Raw genomic sequence first — 25,842 nt, forward strand, 5'->3', positions numbered from 1 at the left:
CCCCCACGCCAGCCTCTCTCCCCCACCCAGCCTCTCTCTCCTCCCCTAAGCCTCTCTCTTCCCGCCCCCCCGCCCCGCCCAGCCTCTCTCTCCCCCCATCCTCCAGCCTCTCCCCCCACCCTCTCTCCTCTACTCCCCCCCACCCACCCACCCCCTCTCTCTCGCGGCCCCAAGGCCCTCCGACTCGTGGCCCCCCACCCACCCCGGTCGCCCGCTGCCCTCCCCCTACCACTGCTGCGGACTCGTGGCTCACGGGAGGCTCGAGGCTCACAGCTCAGTGGGAAGCTTGGTCGGCTGGAGAAGCAAGCTCGCGGAGGAGCAGCAGCTCACCCCCATTGGCACTTTCCCGCCGTAATCGGGCCCAGGCCATTGGGGGGGCGGGCAGGGGGATCGGAAAGTGATTCGGAACCTCAGGTCCTGCTTCTGGCACCACATTGATGGAATGATTCGGCCGGGGGGCTTGACAGGGGGCGGGGTTTGTTGCCTGTCTGTCAAAAAAAGTGCAGTACAAATAGTTAGTCCCTTTTTTTAAGCACAGAATTCATCAAAAGTAGCCTAATGGGAGTACTTATGTATCATGTTCACTGAGACAAAAAGCTCAACAAAAGTAACTGGATTTTATGTTTTCAAAAATAAGTAAATGGGCAGAAATGAGTTCAGACCTAATTTTATACAATTCTGGTAACTGTAGTGGGGTACAATTGCCAGACCATCTGGTTACTATACTAATGAAAGGTCATCGACCTGAAACGTCAACTCGGTTTCTCTCTCCACAGAGGCTGCCTGACCTGCTGAGTATTTCCAGCATTTTCGGTTTTTATTTCAGATTTCCAGCATCTGCAGTGTTTTGCTTTTGTCCTGGTTACTATACTAACTTGGTAGCTTCCTCCATAATCAGGCAGGCAAGAAAGGCAGAATAGTGGTAATTTAAACATGTTCATAGTTAAAAGGAATGTGCCAGTGAGTGGAGTAACTGATGGGAGAAGCCTTCAGGAACACTGGGCGGTCAGCCTTCTCATACACTGCGTACACCACTGATGCTACGGCCATAATTTTGGTTGACTTAAGAAGGTCCCAGTTTGGACTGCTTTGTTGGAGGGAAGTAGAGAAGGAGTTGCATTTATATTATCTGAATGGCAGCAGATTAGGAAAAGGCAAGGTGCAACGAGACCTGGGTGTCATGGTTCATCAGTCATTGAAAGTTGACATACAGGTACAGCAGGCGGTGAAGAAGGCAAATGGTATGTTGGGCTGGGGTATTTGAGTATAGGAGCAAGGAGGTCTTACTGCAGTTGTACAGGACCTTGGTGAGGCCTCACCTGGAATATTGTGTTCAGTTTTGGTCTCCTAATCGGAGGAAGGACATTCTTGCTATTGAGGGATTGCAGCGAAGGTTCACCAGACTGATTCCCAGACTGACATATGAGGAGAGATTGGATCAACTGGGCCCTTATACATTAGAGTTTGGAAGGATGAGAGGAGATCTCATAGAAACATATAAGATTCTGACGGGATGGGACAGGTTAGATGCGGGTAGAATGTTCCCGATGTTGGGGAAGTCCAGAACCGGGGGACACAGTCTTAGAATAAGGGGTAGGCCATTTAGGACTGAGATGAGGAGAAACTTCCTCTGACAGAGAGTTGTTAACCTGTGGAATTCCCTGCCGCAGAGAGTGGGTGATGTCAGTTCATTGGATATATTCAAGAGGGAGTTAGATATGGCCCTTATGACTAAAGAGATCAAGGGGTATGGAGAGAAAGCAGGAAAGTGGTACTGAGAGAATGATCAGCCATGATCTTATTGAATGGTGGTGCAGGCTCGAAGGGCCGAATGGCCTACTCCTGCACCTATTTTCTATGTTTCTATATAGCACCTTTCACAACCTCAGCACTTCTCAAAGTGCTTTACAGCCATTAATTACTTTTGACGTGTAGTCACTGTTGTAATGTAGGGAGTAACAAGATCATTTGTTTTAGTGCTGTTGGTTTAGGGATTAAATATTGATCAGGAAAAGTGCAATTTGGTTCCCGAAGCCTGTTCCTTCCACACAATGTGAATAATCTAGCCTTTCATGGAATCTGCACCATCTCTGTCATCGAGGAAGGCTCTGCATACATTCTGAACTGCCAAACGTAAATCATGCAACAACACTCGGATATTCAGCCATTTCTACATTTCAGTTATTCAACAGCCGAGTGGGTGCCTGCGCTGAAGGCCAAGTGAATAGAAAATTTAAAACATTCAGAATGGATTTGTATCCACTTCTGCTTTAAAAAAAGTTTACAGCCCAGACACGATGGGCTGAATGGCCCCCTTCTGTGCCATACAATTCTATGCTTCTATGACAAAACTACAGTGAAAACACTGCGGTTGTCCTCATTATGAAAAGTAAAGAGATTATCAGGCCATTTCTGCAGACTATGGGGCAGGATATGGAGGGTGACAATCAGTCACATTAGAATCGTTGCCATACAATTCCTAGCAAGCCAGTCATTCGAATAGTACATGTTGAATGTCTCTGCCATCCTTACACATGGAACCTGCAGAAAATTTACATGAAATGAACTCTGATATACAATCTTCCAATGAAATGATGTAGAAAGGCACTTTTACCTGTTGGTGCTCCCAGCCAGTAAGAATTTCCACATAATGCAAGTCTTTCACAAGAAATGTCTGTCACTTTAATATCCGCTTAGAAAATATTTGTCTGTAACTGCAATAGCTGAGTTGATAAGTGCACCGCCTACTGTGCAACTTAGCTAAATTCCATGATGAGAAGCCCCACCTTGCCTGCGATACATCTGTCAGCACTGCCACTGTGCAGCCTCGGGAGAACTGCAATTTTTTCCACAGGTTAGTTTTCAACCATTGAGATGCATCACGTGGCTAGGTGACACACTGCTGCTGTCTGTCACCTTTACTCAAATTTCATGAAAAAGAGAATAGCACGGAGAAAAAGCACTGATCGAAAAAAACACCCAAGCCTATTAACAATAAAACAGTTTAACACATCAGAACAGTATTGCAAAACAGCCTCAAAATTAAAGCCTCAAAGCAAATCAACACAAATATCTTCACTATCTACATTCAATCCACAGTGACTTTTCTTTGCTCTCACATACCTCGTAGCAGGAAGCCATGCAGTGGAACTGGCAGAGGCTTCAGAAAATGATTCTAGGTCAGAGGGATTCCTACGAAGAGCGGAGATGTGCTATTAAACAAGAGCAATGATGTAGGTACTACATCCTGCACATTACAAGGTGCGACATCAGTGTACAATGTTTAACATAATTGCACCACATGAATTACTCTGTTCGCTGTTTAATGGAGGCACGAACCATTAGGTACTATTAAAACATGTAAACATGTTAAGCATTCGTACTCACACTAATTTCTAGGTATTTCTAGATATTTAAAAAGAACGAAAAACAAAATTAAATTGAGCGAGATCTATCAACGGTTTAATTTACGTCATAAAACCCTAAACATAATGAATTACTACTATTTTTATAACTATATGGTATCACTAACTCTTGCTTTTCTGGAGTAGGTTCAACATAGCCATCCTCTTCATTGTGACTGCCCCTCTGCTCATCGCCATGTTCAATTGCTAGCAGATCAGAATCGCCTGTAATTAAACAGAAGATACATGGTCACATAAAAGCAAGCATCAATCATATGCACAGCAGGAAGATTGCAGGTTTAATTCCATGGTCCACGTTGAGTTAACCAACGTCAGCCAGTGTGGCTATGGCAGGGTAGGCGGGAGAGGGAGGGGAGTTTGCTTTGATTAGTCTCAGTCTCCCTGGGTCAGGCAGGAACAAAACTTCAACAATGATTCTTGCTGCCAATCAGTACCACTGACCGCTGTATAAATGCGAAGGTGTGGATGTCAGGTGAGGATCACACTTGGCAGTGACACCTTCCGACAGCTGACCAGCTTGCTGATGGTCAATAAAAGAACGGTCTCTTGTTGAGGTACTGAAGAGCTTCTGGTGATTGTGGAACCATACACGCCAGTGTTAGTCACCACCTTCAGGAATCGGGAGAAAAAAGTTGGAGAAGCTAACAAACCCCATTTCTGAAAACACAACACAACAATGGAGACGGACTTCTCTGGATCCAGATGTGGATAAGGTGGGAACTCTATGGATAAGGGCAAGAGACATGAGGGGAAGGAAAATAACTGCAAGCACCTGCTATAGACCACTGTGTCAATCGAAGAGAGGGGAGCAAGAACATTTAATTCAAATAAAATTTGCATTTACAGGAACAGATGCAGCTGTTATGGATGTAGTCAAATAAGGGAAACATGTACGGAACAGATGTTGATGACTTTAAATCACCGATTAGCTAACATAGAAAGTGAGGTACTGAAAAGAGTCAAGAATTGGGGCAGATACCCCAACGGTTAACCAGTGAGACATGGCGGATGGTACCCCAAGTGCAGTATTATGGCTTAAGGCTCGAGAGTGGATTTTGAGGTAATGCAAGTCCCAAGGGGTGTTTGTCCCAGCTGTTGAATCTTACAGTACTTCAGGGCTCTGGTGGAGGTCAGTTTTATATTGAGCAGAGCTCTCTGGTATGCCGCAAGTTGTCCTTCTATCATGCTGAAGGCAGGTGTCAGTTGTATCATCATCATCATAGGCAGTCCCACGTATCGAGGATGACTTGCTTCCACGCCAAAAAGGGATGAGTTCACAGGTGTTTCAATGAAGGACCTAATATTCCAGGTCCCGAACTACATCCTGAAGGGTGGAAGATGCCTGTGTGTGGATTTGTTTTAACGTGTGCTGGCTGTTGCACACCAGCCACCACACAGACTTGGGACAGAAGATGATAAAAAGGAATTACCAGGGAATAGGAGCAGGGATTGAACCTGGGAACCTTCTGGAATGTGAAGCTGAAGAACGTACGGTGGGGCACTTACCCATTCAGAAAATGGAAAGGACAACTTTGCAAAAGAAAAGTATTGTTCTTTAATTTGTTCCTTTCCTTCCGTCTTGAAATTGTTCACTCTTGCTAAGGTACAGATTCACTAATGTCAGATGCTCCCTGGCACTTTTTCCCTCCTCTCCACCCCTAGACAGCAAGTGTCAGTGAGCTATTTGACTGTGAAAGGTATCATAAGCAAGCATCACCCTATTCTCATCCAATAGTCGCACACATTGACTCGCCAGCCCAGCTTACTGGATAACCATCAGGAGTGGGAACTGTAGCTGATGGATTCCCTCGCTAGCCCAGGGCACTGAGGCCCAGAGGTCAAGAGTTCAAAACCCACTTTGGAGTGTTGTGAAACTAAATGTAATAAGTCTGGAAATTTGTGAACTAGCACCAGAAAAAAAAACAAACAAACAATGACCATGGAAGCTGTTGAATTGTCATAAAAATTTAACTGGTTCACTAACATCCTTCAGGGAAGTGAACCTTTGAAGGAAAAGAAATGGGGCTTGATGCAAAATAGACCTCCGATTTGCTATGAGCCCATTTCATATTATTGGCGTAAACCAAGTTCACCACCATGATATAAAAAAAAAGTACAAAACTAAAGCAAACAACCTTCAGGCTAACTTAGGAACAAACTTAAATTAATTCTTAAGCAACTCAGTACTTACTGGGAGCAGCAATGGCAGCAATGGCGGTGACGGCAGCAGCAGCAGCAGTGGCAGCAACACCAGCAGAAAAATACGTGCAAAGTATTGTTGACTGAATAGATGGTGCACAGGCAGGGCTAGACAGCAGTAGGAAAGCACTATTAGTAAAGAACCGGGAGTGACGTGCCTATACAGGTGCAATGCTATTTCTACGCAGAACGAGAGTGAAGGAGAAAAGCAGAAGCTCAGGCGTAACTTTAACGCTATACTTTGCAGGATGCGCTACTGTTAAAGTCTTTAAAGCAACATGGACCATCAGTGGATTGGTCCTATCTTGTGGGCAGCAAGAGCAGAATTTGATTACTAGTGATCAGTTCCTGCTTCAGAAGTGCACAACAATTAGCAATCAAATCAATATAAACGAACTGGACACAGAAACCAAAATACAACTATGTCAAACTTGCTGATGATATTAAAAGAGAGGTTACAACTTTGCAGAAGGGTTTATAGATTGGTAGCGTAACTGGGCAGACAATGGTCAAATTAAATTTATTAAGTAACGAAGTGGGGCATACTGGTCAAAACAAAACTGTGGGTCATAGGTATACAATGAATGGAAGTGAATTGACACAGGGAGGAAGACTATTGATTTTTAATGTCCACATAAAAAGGATGATTAAATTTTTTTTTTTTAAATAGGGTGCTAGCATGTAAAGGCAGTACAAGTATATAGACGAACATAGGAACAGGAGGAGGCCATTCAGCCCCTTGAGCCTGTTCCACCATTCGATGATCTGCTCCATATACCTGCCTTTGGCCTATATCCCTTAATATCTTCGGTTAACAAAAAGCTATCAATCTCCATTTTAAAATGAATTGATCTAGCATCAATTGCCATTTGCAGAATAGTTTCAAACTTCTACCACCTTTTGTGTGTAGAAGTGTTTCCTAATTTCACTCCTGAAAGGTCTGGCTCTAATTTTTAAACTATGACCCCGAGTCCTAGATTCCCCAACCAGCGGCAATAGTTTCTCTCTATCTACCTTATCTGTTCCACTTAATATCCTGAAAACATCGATCAGATCACCCCTTAACCTTCTAAATTCTAGGGAATACAACCCTAATTTGTGTAGTCTCCCCATGTAACTTAAACCTGGAAGTCTGGGAATCATTCTGGTAAACCTACACTGCACTCCCTCCAAGGCCAATATATCCTTCCTAAGATGTGGTGACCAGAACTACTCATAGTACTCCAGGGGCCGGATTTTCAGCAGGTTTGTGACCAGGTTTTCGCCCCTCTGCAACGAAAACCCAGTCGCAAAGCCCGGGCGGGATCCTCGGATACCTGTTTGCGGCTGCGCTGGCAAGTACCGCCGGGGAGAGGTGCACCGACGTGCAACGATGCGGATTGCATTACCATCATACTTTCGGCTCTCTCCCAACCAGTACACCTCGCCCTATCAAACCTGTTGGTGCAGCCCTGCCAGCAGCCAATGAAGCCAACATGTCTGCCATTTCCCTATTGTCACCGACAATATCGCAACTTTCAGTTTTTAAGGAGCCAACATTGCTTCTGGCCACCCTCTCTTTCCTAATGCAACTATAAAAATTCTTTGTGTTGATTTTGATATCCCTTGCAAGTTTCTTTTCATGCAGAGATTATGTTAAGGCTTTGCAATGGACCGGTTAGACTACACTGGGAGTGTTGTGTTCAGCTCTGGTCACCACACCACGGCAGAGCTTGTGGTGAACACTCGCAGAGTGAATGGCCAGCAGCAATGCTGCCCCAACAAGCACAAATTTATAGCCTGCTGTTGGCCCATGGGTTAAGAGACAGAATGAGAGATGAATCGGGTATCTTGCGCTACCATAAATGAGTACAACTACCCTCTTTCCTCCATCATTAGTGAACCTGCCGTATGTTTACAATTGTACCATAAAGAGCTGCAAGTACAATAAACATTGAACTTGCTGGAAAATTCTTTTAAGCTTTGTACACCCACTTAAGCATTGTTACTGAACGGCAATACTTAACGCTTCCCCTCATGTTTCCTTCCGATCTATAAGCATTTCTGAACTGCTATTACTTCCCTCTTATGAATCTCTCTACAGACTTCTATCAGTGTAAACACACAACCTGAATTTAGGACAATGCCATTAACCCAGATTATAGCCCATGGTCTGCTCTCTCAGATGGACGTAAAAGATCCCACGGCACTATTTCGAAGAAGAGCAGGGAGTTATGCCTGGTGTCCTGGCCAATATTTATCCCTCAATCAACATCGAAAACAGATTATCTGGTCATTATCACATTGCTGTTTGTGGGATCTTGCAGTGCGATAATTGGCTGCCGTGTTCCTTACATTACAGCAGTGACTACACTTCATTGGCTGTAAAGCGCTTTGGGACGTCCAGTGGTCACGAAAGGCGCTATATAAATGCAAGTCTTTCTTTCTTATGGTTAGGCAGAAGTAGAAAAGCACAAGAATTGTCCAGCTCAAAATTTAAAATATTTACAGCAGCATTCCATTTGAGGAGATGATCACCATGAAACAATGTGTATTTGCTTAATAATCAGAATCACCTCGGAAGTATGTTGAATGGGAACACTTGCCTCCCACTCCAACAGTAAACAGCAAGGTTAAAAGAACAAGTTCCTGCAAATTTAGAACCAGATAATAAACATTCACTCTCAACCAACTACGAGTGGGCTCAACTGCACCAGAAGACCTGCAGAGTCAGGCTCATTTCAAGCATCTCTAAGTGAAATGTGTGCATCCCTAGCCACTACATAAATTGCTCTACCCTTTGCACTTTGTTGTTCTAAAACAGGTTTCATTTAATTTCCATCTACTCGAGATTTCAGTCACTCCTACATAGAGAATGTGAAACAGACTCCGAGCCAAAGTAGTTAGAGCGCTGTTGATCAATACCTTAAAAACAACAGGGCTGCTGGACAATCTGGTTGGGAACATGTTGGGAGGGTTAAGGCTAAACTCAGATGCAGATAGCCAAATGCTGTGTGGCACATGAACACCTGACACCATGGAGGTATGCCAAGGAAGGCCATGGGTCAATGATGACTAATGTAGATGAGATTGGAAAGATATTCTGGTATTTATCTCAACTCATTGTTGGGAGAAAAAGGCTGAAGGTGACATTTGCAGATTTTTTTCGCATCATCACAGGCAGTCCCTCGAAATCGAGGAAAACTTGCTTCCACTCTAAAAGTGAGTTCTTAGGTGACTGAACAGTCCAATATGGGAAGTAGTCTCTGTCACAGGTGGGACAGTCGTTGAAGGAAAGGGTGGGTGGGATTGGTTTGCCGCACGCTCTTTCTGCTGCCTGCGCTTGATTTCTGCATGCTCTTGCCGATGAGACTCTAGGTGCTCTGCGCCCTCCTGGATGCTCTTCCTCCACTTAGAGCGGTCTTTGGCCAGGGACTCTCAGGTGTCGGTGGGGATGTTGCATTTTATCAAGGAGGTTTTGAAGGTGCCCTTGAAACGTTTCCTCTGCCCACCTTGGGCTCGCTTGCCGTGTAGGAGTTCTGAGTCGAGCACTTGCCATAGAGAATAAATGGCATGAATGGGGTCGTGTTTGAGCAGATTGTACATAATCTGGATCGCATCCTCGGTTACTGAGGGAAGTAAAGATGAAAATTACAGAGGCTCTGGCCACAATCTTCCAATCCTCCTTAGATATGGCGGTGCAGCCAAAAGACGGGAGGTTTGGCCTTTGTAAGGTCAAAGCGGCCATGTATAAGGGCTGGTGCTGTTCCCTGTATTTTTCCTGCAGCTATCGCGCTGTAAAAATCATGTCCGTTGTGCCCCATGGGGGACGAAATCCGCACTGTGACTCCGGGAGGAGCTCCTCAGCCACAGGGAGAAGATGGCTGAGGAGGACTCTTGCGACGACTTTCCCAGTTGCTGATAACAGGGAGATTCCACTGTCGTTGCTGCAGTTGGACTTGTCCCCTTTTTAAAGATGGTCACGATCACTGCATCTTGGAGATCTCCCAGCATGCTCTCTTCCCTCCAGATGAGAAAGATGAGGTCATGTATTCGTGCCAACAGTACCTCTCCACCATACTTCAGTGCCTCAGTGGGGATTCCATCCGCTCCAGGCCTTTGACAGCGTCAACCATAAGGGCCTATGGAGAGTCCTCCTCCGTTTCGGATGCCCCCAAAATCACCATCCTCCACCTGCTCCACGACGACATGCAGACAGTGATCCTTACCAACGGATCCATTACGGCCCCATCCACGTCCGGACCGGGGTCAAACAGGGCTGCGTCATCGCCCCAACCCTCTTCTCAATTGTCCTCGCTGCCATGCTCCACCTCACAGTCAACAAGCTCACCACTGGAGTGGAACTAAACTACAGAACCAGTGGGAACCTGTTCAATCTTTGTCGTCTCCAGACCAGGTCCAAGACCACCCCAACCTCTGTCGTCGAGCTACAGTACGCGGATGCCTGCGTCTGCGCACAGAGGCTAAACTCCAGGACATAGTCAACGTATTTACTAAGGCGTACGAAAGCATGGGCCATATGCTAAACATCCGTAAGACAAAAGGTCCTCCACCAGCCTCTCCTCACCACACAGCACTGCCCCCCAGTCATCAAGATCCACGGCACAGCCCTGGACAACGTGGACCATTTCCCATACCTCGGGAGCCTCTTATCAACAAGAGCAGATATTGACGACGAGATTCAACACCGCCTCCAATGCGCCAGTGCAGCCTTCGGCCGCCTGAGGAAAAGAGTGTTTGAAAACCAGGCCCTCAAATCTGCCACCAAGCTCATGGTCTACAGGGCTGCAGTAATACCCGCCCTCCTGTATGGCTCAGAGACATGGACCACGTACACCTCAAGTCGCTGGAGAAATTCCACCAACGATGTTTCTGCAAGATCCTACAAATCCCCTGGGAGGACAGACGCACCAATGTTAGCGTCCTCGACCAGGCCAGCATCCCCAACATTGAAGTACTGACCACACTTGATCAACTCCGCTGGGCAGGCCACATTGGCATGCCAGACACGAGACTCCCAAAGCAAGCGCTCTACTCGGAATTCCTTGACGGCAAACGAGCCAAAGGTGGGCAGAGGAAACATCACAAGGACACCATCAAAGCCTCCCTGATCAGCCATGATCATATTGAATGGTGGTGCAGGCTTGAAGGGCTGAATGGCTTTCTCCTGCACCTATTTTCTATGTTTCTATGATAAAGTGCAACATCCTCACTGACACCTGGGAGTCCCTGGCCAAAGACTGCCCTAAGTGGAGGAAATACATCGGGGAGGGCGCTGAGCACCTCGAGTCTCATCGCCGAGAGCATGCAGAAACCAAGCGCAGGCAGTGGAAAGAGCGTGCGGCAAACCTGTCCCACCCACCCCTTCACTCAATGACTATCTGTTCCACCTGTGACAGGGACTGTGGTTCTCGTATTGGACTGTTCAGCTACCCAAGGTCTCATTTTTAGAGTGGAAGCAAGTCTTCCTCGATTCCGAGGGACTGCCTATGATGATGATGGAGGTTTGCAAATGTTACACTCCTATTCAAAAGAGAGAAGAGGGATAAATCTGGCAATTACAGGCCTGTCAGCCTAATGTCAACAGTGGGGAAACTTTTAGATAAAATAATCCGGGACAAAATTAATTGCACTTGGAAAAGTATGGGCTAATAAATGAAAGTCAGCACAGATGTGTTAAAGGCAAATCATGTTTGACAAACTTGATTGAGTTCTTTGATGAAGTAACGGAGAGGGTTGATGAGGATAGTGCAGTTGATATTGTATATATAGACTTTCAAAAGGCATTTGATAAATTACCACAAAATAGACTGGTTAGCAAAATTAAAGCCAATGGGATTAAAAGGAACAGTGATACAAAATTGGCTAAGGGACAGAAAGCAGAGAGCAGAAAGAAAGAACTTGCATTTATATAGCGCCTTTCATAAGAATATAAGAATTAGGAACAGGAGTAGGCCATCTAGCACCTTGAGCCTACTCCACCATTCAACAAGATCATGGCTGATCTGGCCGTGGACTCAGCTCCACTTATCCGCCCGCTCCCCATAACCCTTAATTCCCTTATTGGTTAAAAATCTATCTATCTGTGATTTGAATACATTCAATGAGCTAGCCTCAACTGCTTCCTTGGGCAGAGAATTCCACAGATTCACAACCCTCTGGGAGAAGAAATTCCTTCTCAACTCGGTTTTAAATTGGCTCCCCCGTATTTTGAGGCTGTGCCCCCTAGTTCTAGTCTCCCCGACCAGTGGAAACAACCTCTCTGCCTCTATCTTGTCTATCCCTTTCATTATTTTAAATGTTTCTAAAAGATCACCCCTCATCCTTCTGAACTCCAACGAGTAAAGACCCAGTCTACTCAATCTATCATCATAAGGTAACCCCCTCATCTCCGGAATCAGCCTAGTGAATCGTCTCTGTACCCCCTCCAAGGCTAGTATATCCTTCCTTAAGTAAGGTGACCAAAACTGCACGCAGTACTCCAGGTGCGGCCTCACCAATACCCTGTACAGTTGCAGCAGGACCTCCCTGCTTTTGTACTCCATCCCTCTCGCAATGACGGCCAACATTCCATTCGCCTTCCTGATTACCTGCTGCACCTGCAAACTAACTTTTTGGATTCACACTAGTCTGAAAATGCCTGATCTCGTCTGATCTCGGAAGCTAAGCAGAGTCAGGCCTGGTTAGTACTTGGATGGAAGACTGAGTTCCTCGTTAGTATAGTGATGAGTATCCCCGCCTCTCTCGCGGGAGACCGGGGTTCAGTTCCCCGACGGGGAGGCAGTTGTTTCAAAAATGAATAACGGTTTAATGTTTTTTGTTTTGCAGATAAACTCCAAAAAGAGTTTCAAGCACAAGGACCCCCAGGTCCCTCTGCACCGCAGCATGTTGTAATTTCTCCCCATTCAAATAATATTCCCTTTTACTGTTTTTTTCCCCCCCAAGGTGGATGACCTCACATTTTCCGACATTGTATTCCATCTGCCAAACCTTAGCCCATTCGCTTAACCTATCTAAATCTCTTTGCATTCTCTGTGTGTCCTCTACACAACCCGCTTTCCCACTAATCTTTGTGTCATCTGCAAATTTTGTTACACTACACTCTGTCCCCTCTTCCAGGTCATCTATGTATATTGTAAACATACATGTGGTCCCAGCACCGATCCCTGTCGCACACCGATTTCCACCCTGAAAAGGACCCATTTATCCTGACTCTCTGCTTTCTGTTAGTTAGCCAATTCTCTATCCATGCTAATGGATTGTGGATCTGTGGAATTCGCTGCCTCGGAGAGCTGTGGAAGCTAGGACATTGAATAAATTTAAGACAGAAATAGACAGTTTCCTAAACGATAAAGGGAATAAGGGGTTATGGAGAGCAGGCAGGGAAGTGGACCTGAGTCCATGATCAGATCAGCCATGATCATATTTAATGGGGGAGCAGGCTCGAGGGGCTGTATGGCCTATGCCTGCTTCTATTTCTTATGTTCTTGCCGGAGATGAAGGGGTTGACTTATGAAGATAGGTTGAGCAGGTTGGGCCTATACTCATTGGAGTTCAGAAGAATGAAAGGTGATCTTATCGAAACATACAAGATAATGAGGAGGCTCGAGAAGATGGATGCAGAGAGGATATTTCCACTCATAGGGGAAATTAAAACTAGGGGACATAGTCTCAGCATAAGGGGTCGCCCATTTAAAACTGAGATGGAGGAAGAATTTCTTCTGAGGGTTGTAAATCTGTGGAATTCTCTGCCTGAGTGGAGGCTGGGTCATTGAATATATTTAAGGTGGAGATAGAGCGATAAGGGAATAAAGGGTTATGGAGAGCGGGCAGGGAAGTGGAGCTGAGTCCATGATCAGATCAGCCATGATCTTATTGAATGGCGGAGCAGGCTTGAGGGGCCGTATGGCCTACTCCTGTTCCTATTTCTTATGTTCTTTTGTAAACCTTGACAGCACATGTTCTATGCAGGTCACCTTGACCCAAAACTCAATATAATTTGTACAGAAAGATAAAAAGGAATCAACAAAATCAAAGAGGAATGACTAGAAGAGTAAAGATGAGGAGACAGAAAGTTAACCAATTTTCCTCCCCACCTCAAAAACCCTCTTAAATGAGAAAGGCTACTTGTTAAATTCTGACAATCCTTGAAACCAACCATCTAACACAACACACTGTATCTTACTAAAGCAACTGACACTACATTGGAAAAGCAATACATCCAGATTCAAGCAAGCCAAACACGAGAGCTTTTGATTAACAGATGCAACATTTACCAATTCACAATTTATTGAATTTGGGAAACAACTGTCCCAGTACACGTGAACAGGGCTCGATAGCAAAATACTTGATCACATATGTGATATGTCCCCTTAATGTGTGACTGTTCAGTCATATCCAATATGACTTGTAGATGAGTGTATAAATGCTGATGTTCGCAGAAATATGACCAAACGGTTTATTTCAAGACAATAGCAAAGTGCGTCAAACAACGCCGACCCCACTTTTAAAACAATCTGAAAGCTCCTAACTCTATAACCAGCAGCAGACAGATAAATCACATGGAACTTTACAGCATACAAATGGGCCATATTGGTTTAACAACACACATACCATCAACTTCTGAAATTCAAGTTTCCAATCGATGAATGCAAATACAGGTTGAACCTCTCTTATCCGGGATTCTGTTATCTGGCACCATCCCTTGTCCGGCACCATTCCTGGACGCCAGGTGGCGCATGCGCAGAACGTGGTTGGTCAAAATCCTACTCACCAATATAATCTTTCTCCTCGATTGGCTGCCTCCTCCTAGTCGCCCTGCTGGAGCCCCTGCAGCCACAGTCCTCCGGCCGGGCGCTCCTCCCCACAGCACTTCCTCTGGGGGGGGGGTCGGGCTGACTCTTCTGGGCTCACCGACTCGTTGGGGCCCGCTTAGGCAGCCAACCTCCTCCACCCCACCCCAGACCTTGGGCAACCTCCTCCTCTCCTCTCCTCCCCTCTCCAACCTCCACCCCCCCCTCCCAACCCCATGACCTCCCCTAATCCGGCAAAATCCCTCATCCGGCATGGGCCAGGTCCCAAGGGTGCTGGATACGGGAGGTTCAACCTGGTATTCAGTTATTGAATGAAGACTAATCCTTGTTGAACTGCTTTACTTCAATAATAAGAGGTGATACAATATTGCTTTGGGAGGCATTTCAAAATAAAAAATTTGCATTTACATAGTGCCTTTCACGACCTCGGAATCCCAAAGCGCTTTGCATCCAATGAAGTACTTTTGAAATATAGTCACTGTTATAATGGCAGCCAATTTGCGCAAAGCAAGGTCCCACATACAGCAATGAAATAAATGACTAGATCATGTTTTAGGTGTTGGTTTAGCAAGAAATATGGGCCAGGTCACCAGTAAAAATCTTTTGAATAGTGCAATGGGATCTTCTACACTGGCCTAAAGGTGCAAATGGGGCCTCGGTTTAACGTCTCATCTGAAGCACAGTCTCAGTTCTGTACTGAAGTGTCAGCCTAGCACAGGATATCCTTCCTAATTTGCTGAATTCAATACCCTTTTCAAATGCTAAATGATAAAATGCCACTAGTGTGCCTCAACTGTTCATCAAGACTTACTTGAATGTCTGGTCTCAATAATGAAGCAACTGGGACTTGACTGCTTGCTGAACGGCTGGAGAAATGTCACGCGTCTGCCCATTAACCGCCTTATTAACTTTGTGCAAGTGTTAGCCGAGGTAAATTTATAAGATTAATCAAAGAAAAAAATGCTGCATTCATAAGCACCATGCACAAGGATAGTGTTTAATTTTAAAATGAAACGGTTAACTTTAGTTTCCAAAGCTGGAGTTGCAGTGGCCCTGCTTTCCCCACCACCTCCAGGTGTTACTCATCGTATATCTTAAAGCCAGCAAGTACAAGGTTGTTAGATTCCAAAGCAAATCACATGTCCTTTATTATTCTTGAATTTGAATTAAGGGATTTATTATGTACCCACGTAATTATTCCGTAAGAGAGACAATTACTAAGGTTCGGAGTACTAACCTACAACATTTAACTCCTGCTGAGGAAATGGATTTTGTCATTTGACCATAGACTTGTAGCAAATCAAAAATCTGTATCTCATACTCCATGATAGAGCATTACTTAGTACTGTTCTACAATAAACAGAATTCGTTTACAGGAAGGATAAAGACTACTTTTGACGAACTTAGTAGCGGATGTGGTTTCCCTCCGTCTCAGAGATGCTATCAGAAACACCAGCAGGCACAGAATGCAAATACAGAAACTAACAGCAACAGTCAACTGAACCAGTGTGCGTTCACTTAGATTTCAATGCAAAAGTCTCTGTTTTAGGACTTAGCTTCAACTAATGTAAAGACAGCCACCATACAGCCACATGCAAGTCATTACTGCTCTGCTTTATGGTAATGCACGAAATCTGTACTGCCGAGTCATGCAACTTTCTTCCATTTTTAGCGCCCGTAAATACACAGGTTTGCATGATCACAAGCTGATAGAGCTTATACAGTAATTGGAGGCATTGTTCCTATGGACTCTGTCCTTCCTCCCTCCCTCCCTCCTCATTTACAATGGCTCAGAGACGGTCATAAAATAAAACAAAAATATCCTTTGGAGAGAAGAAAGATAAGTTCCAATTTACTGACATCAGTGTCCAGAAAACTTAGCATGGGTGGGTATAGGCCTTGTATAGAAGAGTACTTTTGAAGTGCATTTTTACAGCAACTCCAGGGAAGAGACCGGAAGCTGCAATGTTAGTTCCAGCCATCGAGTACCCAGTTTAAACTGCATGGGTCGAGCTCCTAGTCTTGTGCCCAGGGCAGAGTGCTAAGTGTGTGAGTCAATAAATATTTGCAGAGCATGAGAATTCACACACAGGCATCTTCCACCCTTCAAGATGTAGCTCGGGACCTAGAATGTCAGGTCCCTCATTGAAACACCTGTGGACTCATCTTTTTTTGGTGTGGAAGCGGGTCATCCTCGACACAAGGGACTGCCTAATACTATGCTATACTATTTGCAAAGCACTTCTACCAGCCTCGGTTGACTCCATGTGATGTCAGAGAGAGAGAAACCACTTTGCACCAACATAAATCTTCTGCAAGGAAGAAAAAAAAGTCAATGGTTTATTCATGCTCCCACTTTTTAAACAGAGGTGGAATTTAAGTTGGTGCATTTGGTGCAGAAGACAGAAAAACTCTGACTATCAAAACCCCTGAAATTCCGGTCTCCCCAGGTGCGTACGGAGTGTGTACAGACTCGGGAAGACATCGGAAAAGCCGGTTTTCGGCACGGAATGCGCATGGGCCAAAAACCAGCTTTTCCAATCTGTCAAGTTTCTGACTTAACAGATGGCCGCATCTCGGGGAGAAGGACATTCCCACGGCAGAGATTGGGCTATTTGCCCGTCTCTTGCCCTGCGAATGTCCTTAAAACTCTTGCGCCTAACCTACTTTTACCAGCGTAAGAGTTTAAAAACATATCAAAAAAATATAAAAATAAAATTTAAAAATCCATATTTGTTAAAAACCCTGCCCACTCAGGTAATTTTATTTTAATCCATAATTGAAACTTTTTTTTTAAAATTGGCAATTTTTTTTTCCAAAAGCCTTTATCAACTTTAATTTCTATAATGTATTTATATGAAGTGTTTTTTTTAATGTTTTATGTAGTGTTTGAGGGTGTTTCTCATTCATAGTAATAGGCATTTCAGACTTACGAAACTCCTATTACTATGAATGAGAAACACCCTCAAACACTCCTATGGACGTCCCAACGTGAACGTGCTCCGTTGCGCAAGAGGAGGTCTCGAGTCTGGAATCTCTGGTGAACGTTCGACCAAAAGGTAAGTGCGCATCTTTCCTCCTATTTTTAGTCGAACGCCCATGGGAAGAAGAAACTGGGATTTCTGCACCAATCTGGTATTCCTGCCATATTGTGAGGAGACACACCGAGTAGAACGGAAGCCAAGTAAAATCTCAGTGCAAAATTTCAGTGCCTCAGATATTGCAAATATCTTACGGCCCACTTTGAAGCACTACCATAACAATAATAGCTGGTAATTTATTAACCAGTGAGTAACAGAGTGCAACACTGCTTTCATTACTCTCTTCCTGTCAGAGTGGCAGAACTTAGTTAATGTTGCTCCAATGCGCAATCCACAATTTCAGCCCTAACTGCGATCCCCTTTCTCACCTATACTGAATATTCATCAAAAAATAAACTCAAGACTTCAGCTTGCAGTTACAGCTGCACTGCTAGCATCTCTCCTCCTTTTAAGAACAGAAGAATAGCAGAAGTAGGCCATACGGCCCCTCAAGCCTGCTCCGCCATTTAATGCGATCATGGCTGATCCGATCATGGACCCATTTCCCTGCCCGCTCTCCATAACCCCTTATCGGCTAAGAAACTGTCTATCTCTGTCTTAAATTTATGCAATGTCCCGGCTTCCACAGCTCTGAGCGAATTCCACAGATTTACAACCCTCAGAGGAAATTCCTCCTCATCTCAGTTTTAAATGGGCTGCCCCTTATTCTAAGATTATGCCCTCTTGTTCTAGTCTCCCCTATCAGTGGAAACATGCTCTCTGCATCCACCCTGTCAAGCCCCCTCACAATTTTATATGTTTCGATAAGATCACCTCTCATTCTTCTGAATTCCAATGAGTAGAGGCCTAACCTACTCAACCTTTCCTCATGTCAACCCCCTCATCTCCAGAATCAACCTAGTGAATCGTCTCTGAATTGCCTCCAAAGCAAATATATCCTTTCGTAAATATGGAAACCAAAACTGTATGCAGTATTCCAGGTCTGGCCTCACCAATACCCTGTTTAACTGTAGCAAGACTTCCCTGCTTTTATACTCCATCCCCTTTGCAATAAAGGCCAAGATTCCATTGGCCTTCCTGATCACTTGCTGTACCTGTATACTAACCTTTTGTGTTTCATACACAAGTACCCCCAGGTCCCGCTGTACTGCAGCACTTTGCAATTTTTCTCCATTTAAATAATAACTTGCTCTTTGATTTTTTTTCTGCCAAAATACATGATCTCACACTTTCCAACATCACACTCCATCTGCCAAATTTTTGCCCACTCACTTGCCTGTCTAGGTCCTTTTGTAGATTTTTTGTTGCTCACACGTTGCTTTTCCTCCCATCTTTGTATCGTCAGCAAACTTAGCTACGTTACACTCAGTCCCTTCTTCCACATCGTTAATATAGATTGTAAATAGTTGGGTCCCAGCACTGATCCCTGCGGCACTCGACTAGTTAATGATTACCAACCCAAGAATGAACCATTTATCCCGACTTTCTATTTTCTGTTAGTTAGCCAATTCTCTATCCATGCTAATATATTACCCCCAACCCCGTGAACTTTTATCTTGTGCAGTAACCTTTTATGTAGCACCTTGTCAAATGCGCTCTGGAAATCCAAATACATCACAGCCACTGGTTCCCCTTTATCCACCCTGTTCGTTACATCCTCAAAGAATTCCAGCAAATTTGTCAAACATGACTTCCCTTTCATAAATCCATGCTGACTCTGCCTGACTGAATTATGCTTTTCCAAATGTCTTGCTACTGCTTCTTTAATAATGGACTCCAACATTTTCCCAACCACAGATGTTAGGCTAACTGGTCTATAGTTTCCTGCTTTTTGTCTGCCTCCTTTTTTAAAAATAGGAGCGTTACATTTGCAGTTTTCCAATCTGCTGGGACCTCCCCAGAATCCAGGTAATTTTGGTAAATTACAACCAATGCATCTACTATCCCTGCCACTACTTCACTTAAAACCCTAGGATACCCTAAGCCATCAGTTCCAGGGGATTTATCCGCCTTTAGTCCCATTATCTTACTGAGTACCACCTCCTTAGTGATTGTGATTGTGTTAAGTTCCTCCCCCATTATAGCCCTTAACTATCCACTATTGGGGTATTTTAACCCTGCTACATACACTGTTCTATTGACAAAGTGGCTGGCTGCTCTGTTCCATGTCCTACTGTTCCATGTCCTACATCATGGTACTGTACTGCACAGCAGGTTGGTACATCATGCCCAAGCTATCAAGGCCACTGTCCAGCTCAACATCCAGCCATATGCAGAAGAGTTACAGAACGTTATCGCCGCTCTTCAACTACTAGGGGGTTGATATTGTCGTCTGAACGAAGCGAGACCGGTAGCCGAGACCTTGGGAGATCAGACAATTGGCATAATTTACTAACGCTACAGGTGTTTCTCACATAATGTGCTGGAGTACCAGAGGCGGCATCATTGGGTGCTAGCGGCTCGTGAAAGAATGTGAGCTGTTCATTGTGCGCGGGTCACTTTCTTGGTGTGGAGGGAGGTTCACAAGGCGCAAACATGGAGCCAGAAGTCATTGGTGGGGGTGGGGAAAGAGGTTAAAATGGATATTGGGAGCTTCGATGCTGCAGGGTAGGGGTGCAAAGGAAATGGTGCCCAAATCTTAAAGTATTCAAAAGGTCACTTTCCACTCAGTGCCCATTCCAAACAGACACTGCAGTGGAATGCGACTCGGGCACCTCAACCACATTGTGAGAGGCAGTGAATGTAAAATGAAAGTCGTGTGTGCTGGCTCCCAGCTTCAGTGTGCTCTTCACTCTTGAAGTTCCCCTTCAAGTTACACACCATCCTGACTTTGAAATATATTGCCGTTCCTTCATCGTCAGTGGGTCAAAATCCTGGAACTCCCTCCCTAACACCACTGTGGGAGTACCTTCACTCCACGTACTGCAGAGGTTCAAGCAGGCGGCTCACCACCACATTCTCATAGGCAATTAGGAATGGGCAATAAATGCTGGCCTTGCCAGTGATGCCCACATCCAGTGAACAAATAAAAAAAAAACTCAGGACTACCCAGTCAATAGTGACTTTTTAGTAGTGTAAGGAAATAAGGCAGTGAATTTGTGCACAATGAGGTTCCACAGATATCAATGAAATAACTGACCAGATAACATGTTTATGATGGAATGCTTGCTAAGGGATAATGTTGGCCAGGACACTGGAAGAACTGCCTTGCTCTTCCTTGGTTTAACATCTCATCTGAAAGATGGCACCTCTGAGTGAAACACTCCCTCAGCATTGCATTGAAGTGTCAGCCTAGATAATGTGCTCAAGTCTATGTACCGAGATAATGTTGGGCTTGAACCCACAACTCTGACTCAGAGGCAAGAATGCGATCACTGAGGCAAGGCGGCGCTTTACTTTCATTGTGTATATGTTCCAATTACTACATAGCACTTACATATATCGGCCCCAAGTTTCCACATGATTTGCTCCTGATTTTTAGGAGCAACTGGTGGAGAACGGAGTATCTTAGAAATCGGAATTCTCCACATTTAAGTTTTCTGCAGTTCTAGTCAGGTAGAACAGTTTCACTTTTGAACAGAATTTTTTTTTTCAAAAGGGGGCGTGTCCGGCCACTGACGCCTGATTTGAAATTTTCCACAGTGAAAACGTACTCCAAACTAACTTAGAATGGAGCAAGTGAAGATTTTTGTAGGCTTGAAAAAACCTTGTCTACACATTAAAAAATCAGACGCAGATTACAAATTAGGCGTAGGGAATGAGGTGGGGGGGGGGGGGGGAAAGAGTGGGGGGGGAAGGGAAGTCATTACATTCTACAATCAATCCTTAGTTATACTTATACAAATATTATACAAATAAATCCAACCTGAATAAAAATTTATAAGCAATGAAAAGATTAAATAAACCATGTTCCTACCTGTGTGAAAGTGCTTCATGCAGGCCTTTCAGGCAGCGGTTTGTCGTCGGGACCGACCGACGGCAGGGGGAGGCATGGAGAAGGCTGCAGGAAGCCTCATTACTTGAGGCAGCTGTTCCCGACGGCGGGGGGGGGGGGGGGGGGGGGGGGCAGGGAGACGGCTGCAGGAAGCCTCATTACTTGAGGCAGCCGTTCCCGACGGCAGGGGGGTGGGGGGGGAAGAGGCAGGGAGAAGGCTGCAGGAAGCCTCATTACTTGAGGCAGCCGTTTGCCGTCGGGCCCGACGGACGGCAGGAGGAGGGAGGGAGAAAGCTGCAAGAAGCCTCAGTACTTGAGGCAGCCGTTTGCCGTCGGGCCCGACGGACGGCAGGGGGAGAAAGCTGCAAGAAGCCTCAGTGCTGATCATGGAAGGGCAATGTGGTTTTATTAAAAAATGTTAAAAATTGAACAGCTACAAAGAATTTGAATAGTCTCAAACAAGTGCATGTGTCCCGTTTATCACAGTCTATCTTTAATTACAGAATGCACTCCCTCACCCTCACACACAGAAATATCAAGAAAATTAAAATACAAGCCTTTGCAAGGGTTCAACAAACAAATTTTCACTTTTTCTGCAGCATTTTTTAAAATGGCCGAGTGCCAATGTTTCCTTCAGACTGCGCGTGCGCGAACGCTCCAACGCGCAGGGTTGCCGGCACGAAAAAAACTCATTTAAATTGTACCCGCCCCCTCCTACTTACAAAATCGGCGCGAGTGGTAGGTTCCGCCCCCTGGGCGCCGCGCCAAGCAGACATCGAGCTGCAAAGCGCTCGAGAATAGCGTGTTTTTTTTCAGGCGCCGTTTTCGGCGCGAAAAACGGGCACCCAGCTCGAAGGGGCGCCTGTTTTGCCGTGTGTGGAAACTTGGGGCCTAAGTTTCCTCCAGTTCTCGTCAGGTAGAACAGTTTCACTTTGGAACAGAATTTTTTTTCAAAAGGGGGCGTGTCCGGCCACTGACGCCTGATTTCAAAATTTCCACAGTGAAAACGTACTCCGGTGTGGCGTCAGTGTCTCGTCTCGATGGCAGCGGCAGGCAGCAAGCAGCCTTCGAGCTGAGCTGCGGTGCTTGAGGCAGGCCTTCATTCCCCACGAAGATGCAGCACCCGGACGGACTTGAGGCCATTTGGCCATGGGATTGCAGCAGCGTCAGTGGCTGGTCGGGAGTCAAAGAAAGAACAGCAGCAGCCTTCGAGCTGTGAGGGGGACTGACTGAGGCCATTCGGCCATGGGATTGCAGCGGCGTCAGTGGCTGGTCGGGAGCCAAAGAAAGAACAGCAGCAGCCTTCGAGCTGTGAGGGGGACTGACTGAGGCCATTCGGCCATGGGATTGCAGCGGCGTCAGTGGCTGGTCGGGAGCCAAAGAAAGAACAGCAGCAGCCTTCGAGCTGTGAGGGGGACTGACTGAGGCCATTCGGCCATGGGATTGCAGCGGCGTCAGTGGCTGGCCGGGAGCTGAAGAAAGAACAGCAGCAGCCTTCGAGCTGTGAGGGGGACTGACTGAGGCCATTTGGACAGGGAGAGGCAGCCACATCGACATCTTTATATTTAAATTTGCAGAATGGGTGCTGCATTGTCAACACCACATATTATGCAATGGTTTGCTTCCTCATGCAGGAAATTCTTTGTTCTTGGTGGACGTTGATCCATTGCAAAGTTGAATTGGCACTTTTATTTCTCCAAACACACAGTCCTTAATTTGCAGGCACCGGTTCTGCAAGTTTAGCAGTGAAAAGCTGAACTCACTGATTTCAGCAGGTGATTTATTCAGCAGTGCTGCTAAAAGCACTCCCTCACACACAGAAATATCAAGAAAATTAAAATACAAGCCTTTGCAGGGGTCCAAGAAACAAATCTTCACTTTTTCTGCAGTACTTTTAAAAATGGCCGAGTGCCAATGTTTACTTCAGACTGCGCATGCACGAACGCTCCAACGTGCACGCGCAGGGTTGCCAGCACCAAGAAGCATCATTTCAATTGTACCCGCCCCCTCCTACTTACAAAATCGGCGCGAGTGGTAGGCTCCGCCCCCTGTGCACCGCGCCAAGCAGACATCGAGCTCCAAGGAGCTCGAGAATACCACACTTTATTTCCGGCGCCGTTTTCGGCGCGAAAAACAGGCGCCCAGCTCTGAGGTGCGCCTTTTACGCCGCGTGTGGAAACTTGGGGCCATCCTTACTAACTATAGTGAGATGGCCAGTTGATGGGAGGGCCAACATCAAACCAAAAGGGTCTCTTGGGCCAAATAGCTTCTTTATGTTCCTAAAATTCTTATTTTCCTCCTGGTCATGTGGCAGCCGTGGCTCAGTGAGCACTCTCGCATCGGAGACAGAAGGCTGTGGGTTCAAGTCCTGCTCCAGAGATTTGACCACGAAAATCTAAGCTGACGGTCCAGTGCATTACGGAGGGAGCACTGCAGTGTCGCAGGTGCTGTCTTTCGATGAAACATTAAACCGAGGACCCATCTGCTCTCTGAGGTAGACATGAAAGATATCATGGTACTATTTTGAAGAAGATGAGCAGGAGAGCTATCCCCAGTGATCTGGACAATATTTATTCTTCAATCAATGTAACAAAAACAGATTATCTGGTCATTATCACGTTGTGATTTGTGGGAACTTGCTGTGTGCAATTAGCTGCTGCCTTTCCTACATTATAACAGTGACTACACTTCAAAAATACTTCATTAGCTATAAAGCGCTTTGGGACATCCTCAGGTCATGAAAGACACTATATAAATACAATCAATGTTCCCTAAATTATTATTTTTTAACCCATTGAAAAAATTCAGCACATGCGCATTTTTTTCCAATTTAAAACCCGGCTCACCAACTGTGCAGGACTCCTGGAATCATAGAAATTTACAGCACGGAAGGAGGCCATTTCGGCCCATCGTGTTCGCACTGACCAACAGAGAGCTATCCAGCCTAATCCCAAATTCCAGCTCTTGGTCCGTATGTAGGTTACGGCACTTCCAGTGCGCATCCAAGTACTTTTTAAATGTGGTGAGGTTTTCTGCCTCTACCACCTTTTCGGGCAATGAGTTTCAGACCCCCACCACCCTCTGGGTGAAAACATTTCCCCTCAAATTCCTACTAAACCTCCTAACACTTACTTTAAATCAATACCTCCTGACTGCTGACCCCTCTGCTAAGGGAAATAGGTCATAAGAACATAAGAAATAGGAGCAGAAGTAGGCCACCTGGCCCCTCGAGCCTACTCCGCCATTTAACAAGATCATGGTTGATCTGATCATGGACTCGGCTCCACTTCCCTGCCCGCTCCCCATAACCCTATCGCTCAAAAATCTGTCTATCTCCACCTTAAATATATTCAATGACCCAGCCTCCACAGCTCTCTGGGGCAGAGAATTCCACAGATTTACAACCCTCAGAGAAGAAACTCCTCCTCATCTCAGTTTTAAATGGGCAGCCCCTTATTCTGAGACTATGCCCCTAGTTTTAGTTTTCCCTTTGAGTGGAAATATCCTCTCTGCATCCAACTTGTCGAGACCCCTCATTATGTTTCGATAAGATCTCCTCTCATTCTTCTGAACTCTAATGTGTATCGGCCCAACCGATTCAACCTATCTTCATAAGTCAACCCCCTCAACCTATCTTCATAAGTCAACCCCCTCATCTCTGGAATCAACCTAGTGAACCTTCTCTGAACAGCCTCCAATGCAAGTATATCTTTCCTTAAATACGGAGACCAAAACTGTGCGCAGTACTCTAGATGTGGTCTCACCAATACCTTGTACAGTTGTAGTAGGACTTCTGCTTTTATACTCTATCCCCCTTGCAATAAAGGTCAAGATTCCTTTCGCCTTCCTGATTACTTGCTGTACCTGCATACTAATTTTTGTGTTTCATGCACAAGGACCCCCAGGTCCCTCTGCACTGCAGCACTTTGCAAATTTTCTCCATTTAAATTATAATTTGCTTTTCTAATTTTTCTGCCAAAGTGGATAACCTCAAATTTCCCACATTATACTCCATCTGCTAAAATTTTGCCTACTCACTTAGCCGGTCTATATCCCTTTGCAGATTTTTGTGTCCCCTCCTCACAAAAAGTCCTTCCTATCCACTCTATCTTGGCCCCTCATAATTTTATACACCTCAATCAGATCTCCCCTTAGCCTCCCCTGTTCCAAAGAAAACAAACTCAGCCTATCCAATCTTTCCTCATAACTAAAGTTCTCCAGTTCAGGCAACTTCCTCATAAATCTGCTCTGTACCCTCTCTAGTGCAATCACATCTTTCCTTTAGTGTGGTGACCAAAACTGCATGCAGTACTCTAGCTGTGGCCTAACTAATATTTTATATATAGTTCAAGCATAACCTCCTGGCTCTTGTATTCTATACCTCAAGTAGTAAAGGCAAGTATTCTGTATACCTTCATAACCACTTTATC

At 45.3% G+C, this 25,842-nt stretch overlaps 1 protein-coding gene across 1 annotated transcript in view; it reads right to left on the reverse strand.

Moving 5' to 3' along the window:
• inpp5b (inositol polyphosphate-5-phosphatase B) overlaps positions 1-25,842 on the reverse strand; it is a 148,837-nt gene that overhangs the window by 76,119 nt on the left and 46,876 nt on the right. Inside the window, exons 3-4 of the mRNA XM_070899223.1 lie at positions 3,533-3,629; positions 3,124-3,192 (exon numbers count right to left, since the gene is read on the reverse strand). Of these exons, the coding sequence (XP_070755324.1) occupies positions 3,124-3,192; positions 3,533-3,629 (166 nt within the window). The remainder of the gene's footprint in view (positions 1-3,123; positions 3,193-3,532; positions 3,630-25,842) is intronic.

This window comes from Pristiophorus japonicus, chromosome 14 (genome assembly GCF_044704955.1).
Source record: "Pristiophorus japonicus isolate sPriJap1 chromosome 14, sPriJap1.hap1, whole genome shotgun sequence".
Lineage (NCBI taxonomy): Eukaryota > Metazoa > Chordata > Chondrichthyes > Pristiophoridae > Pristiophorus > Pristiophorus japonicus.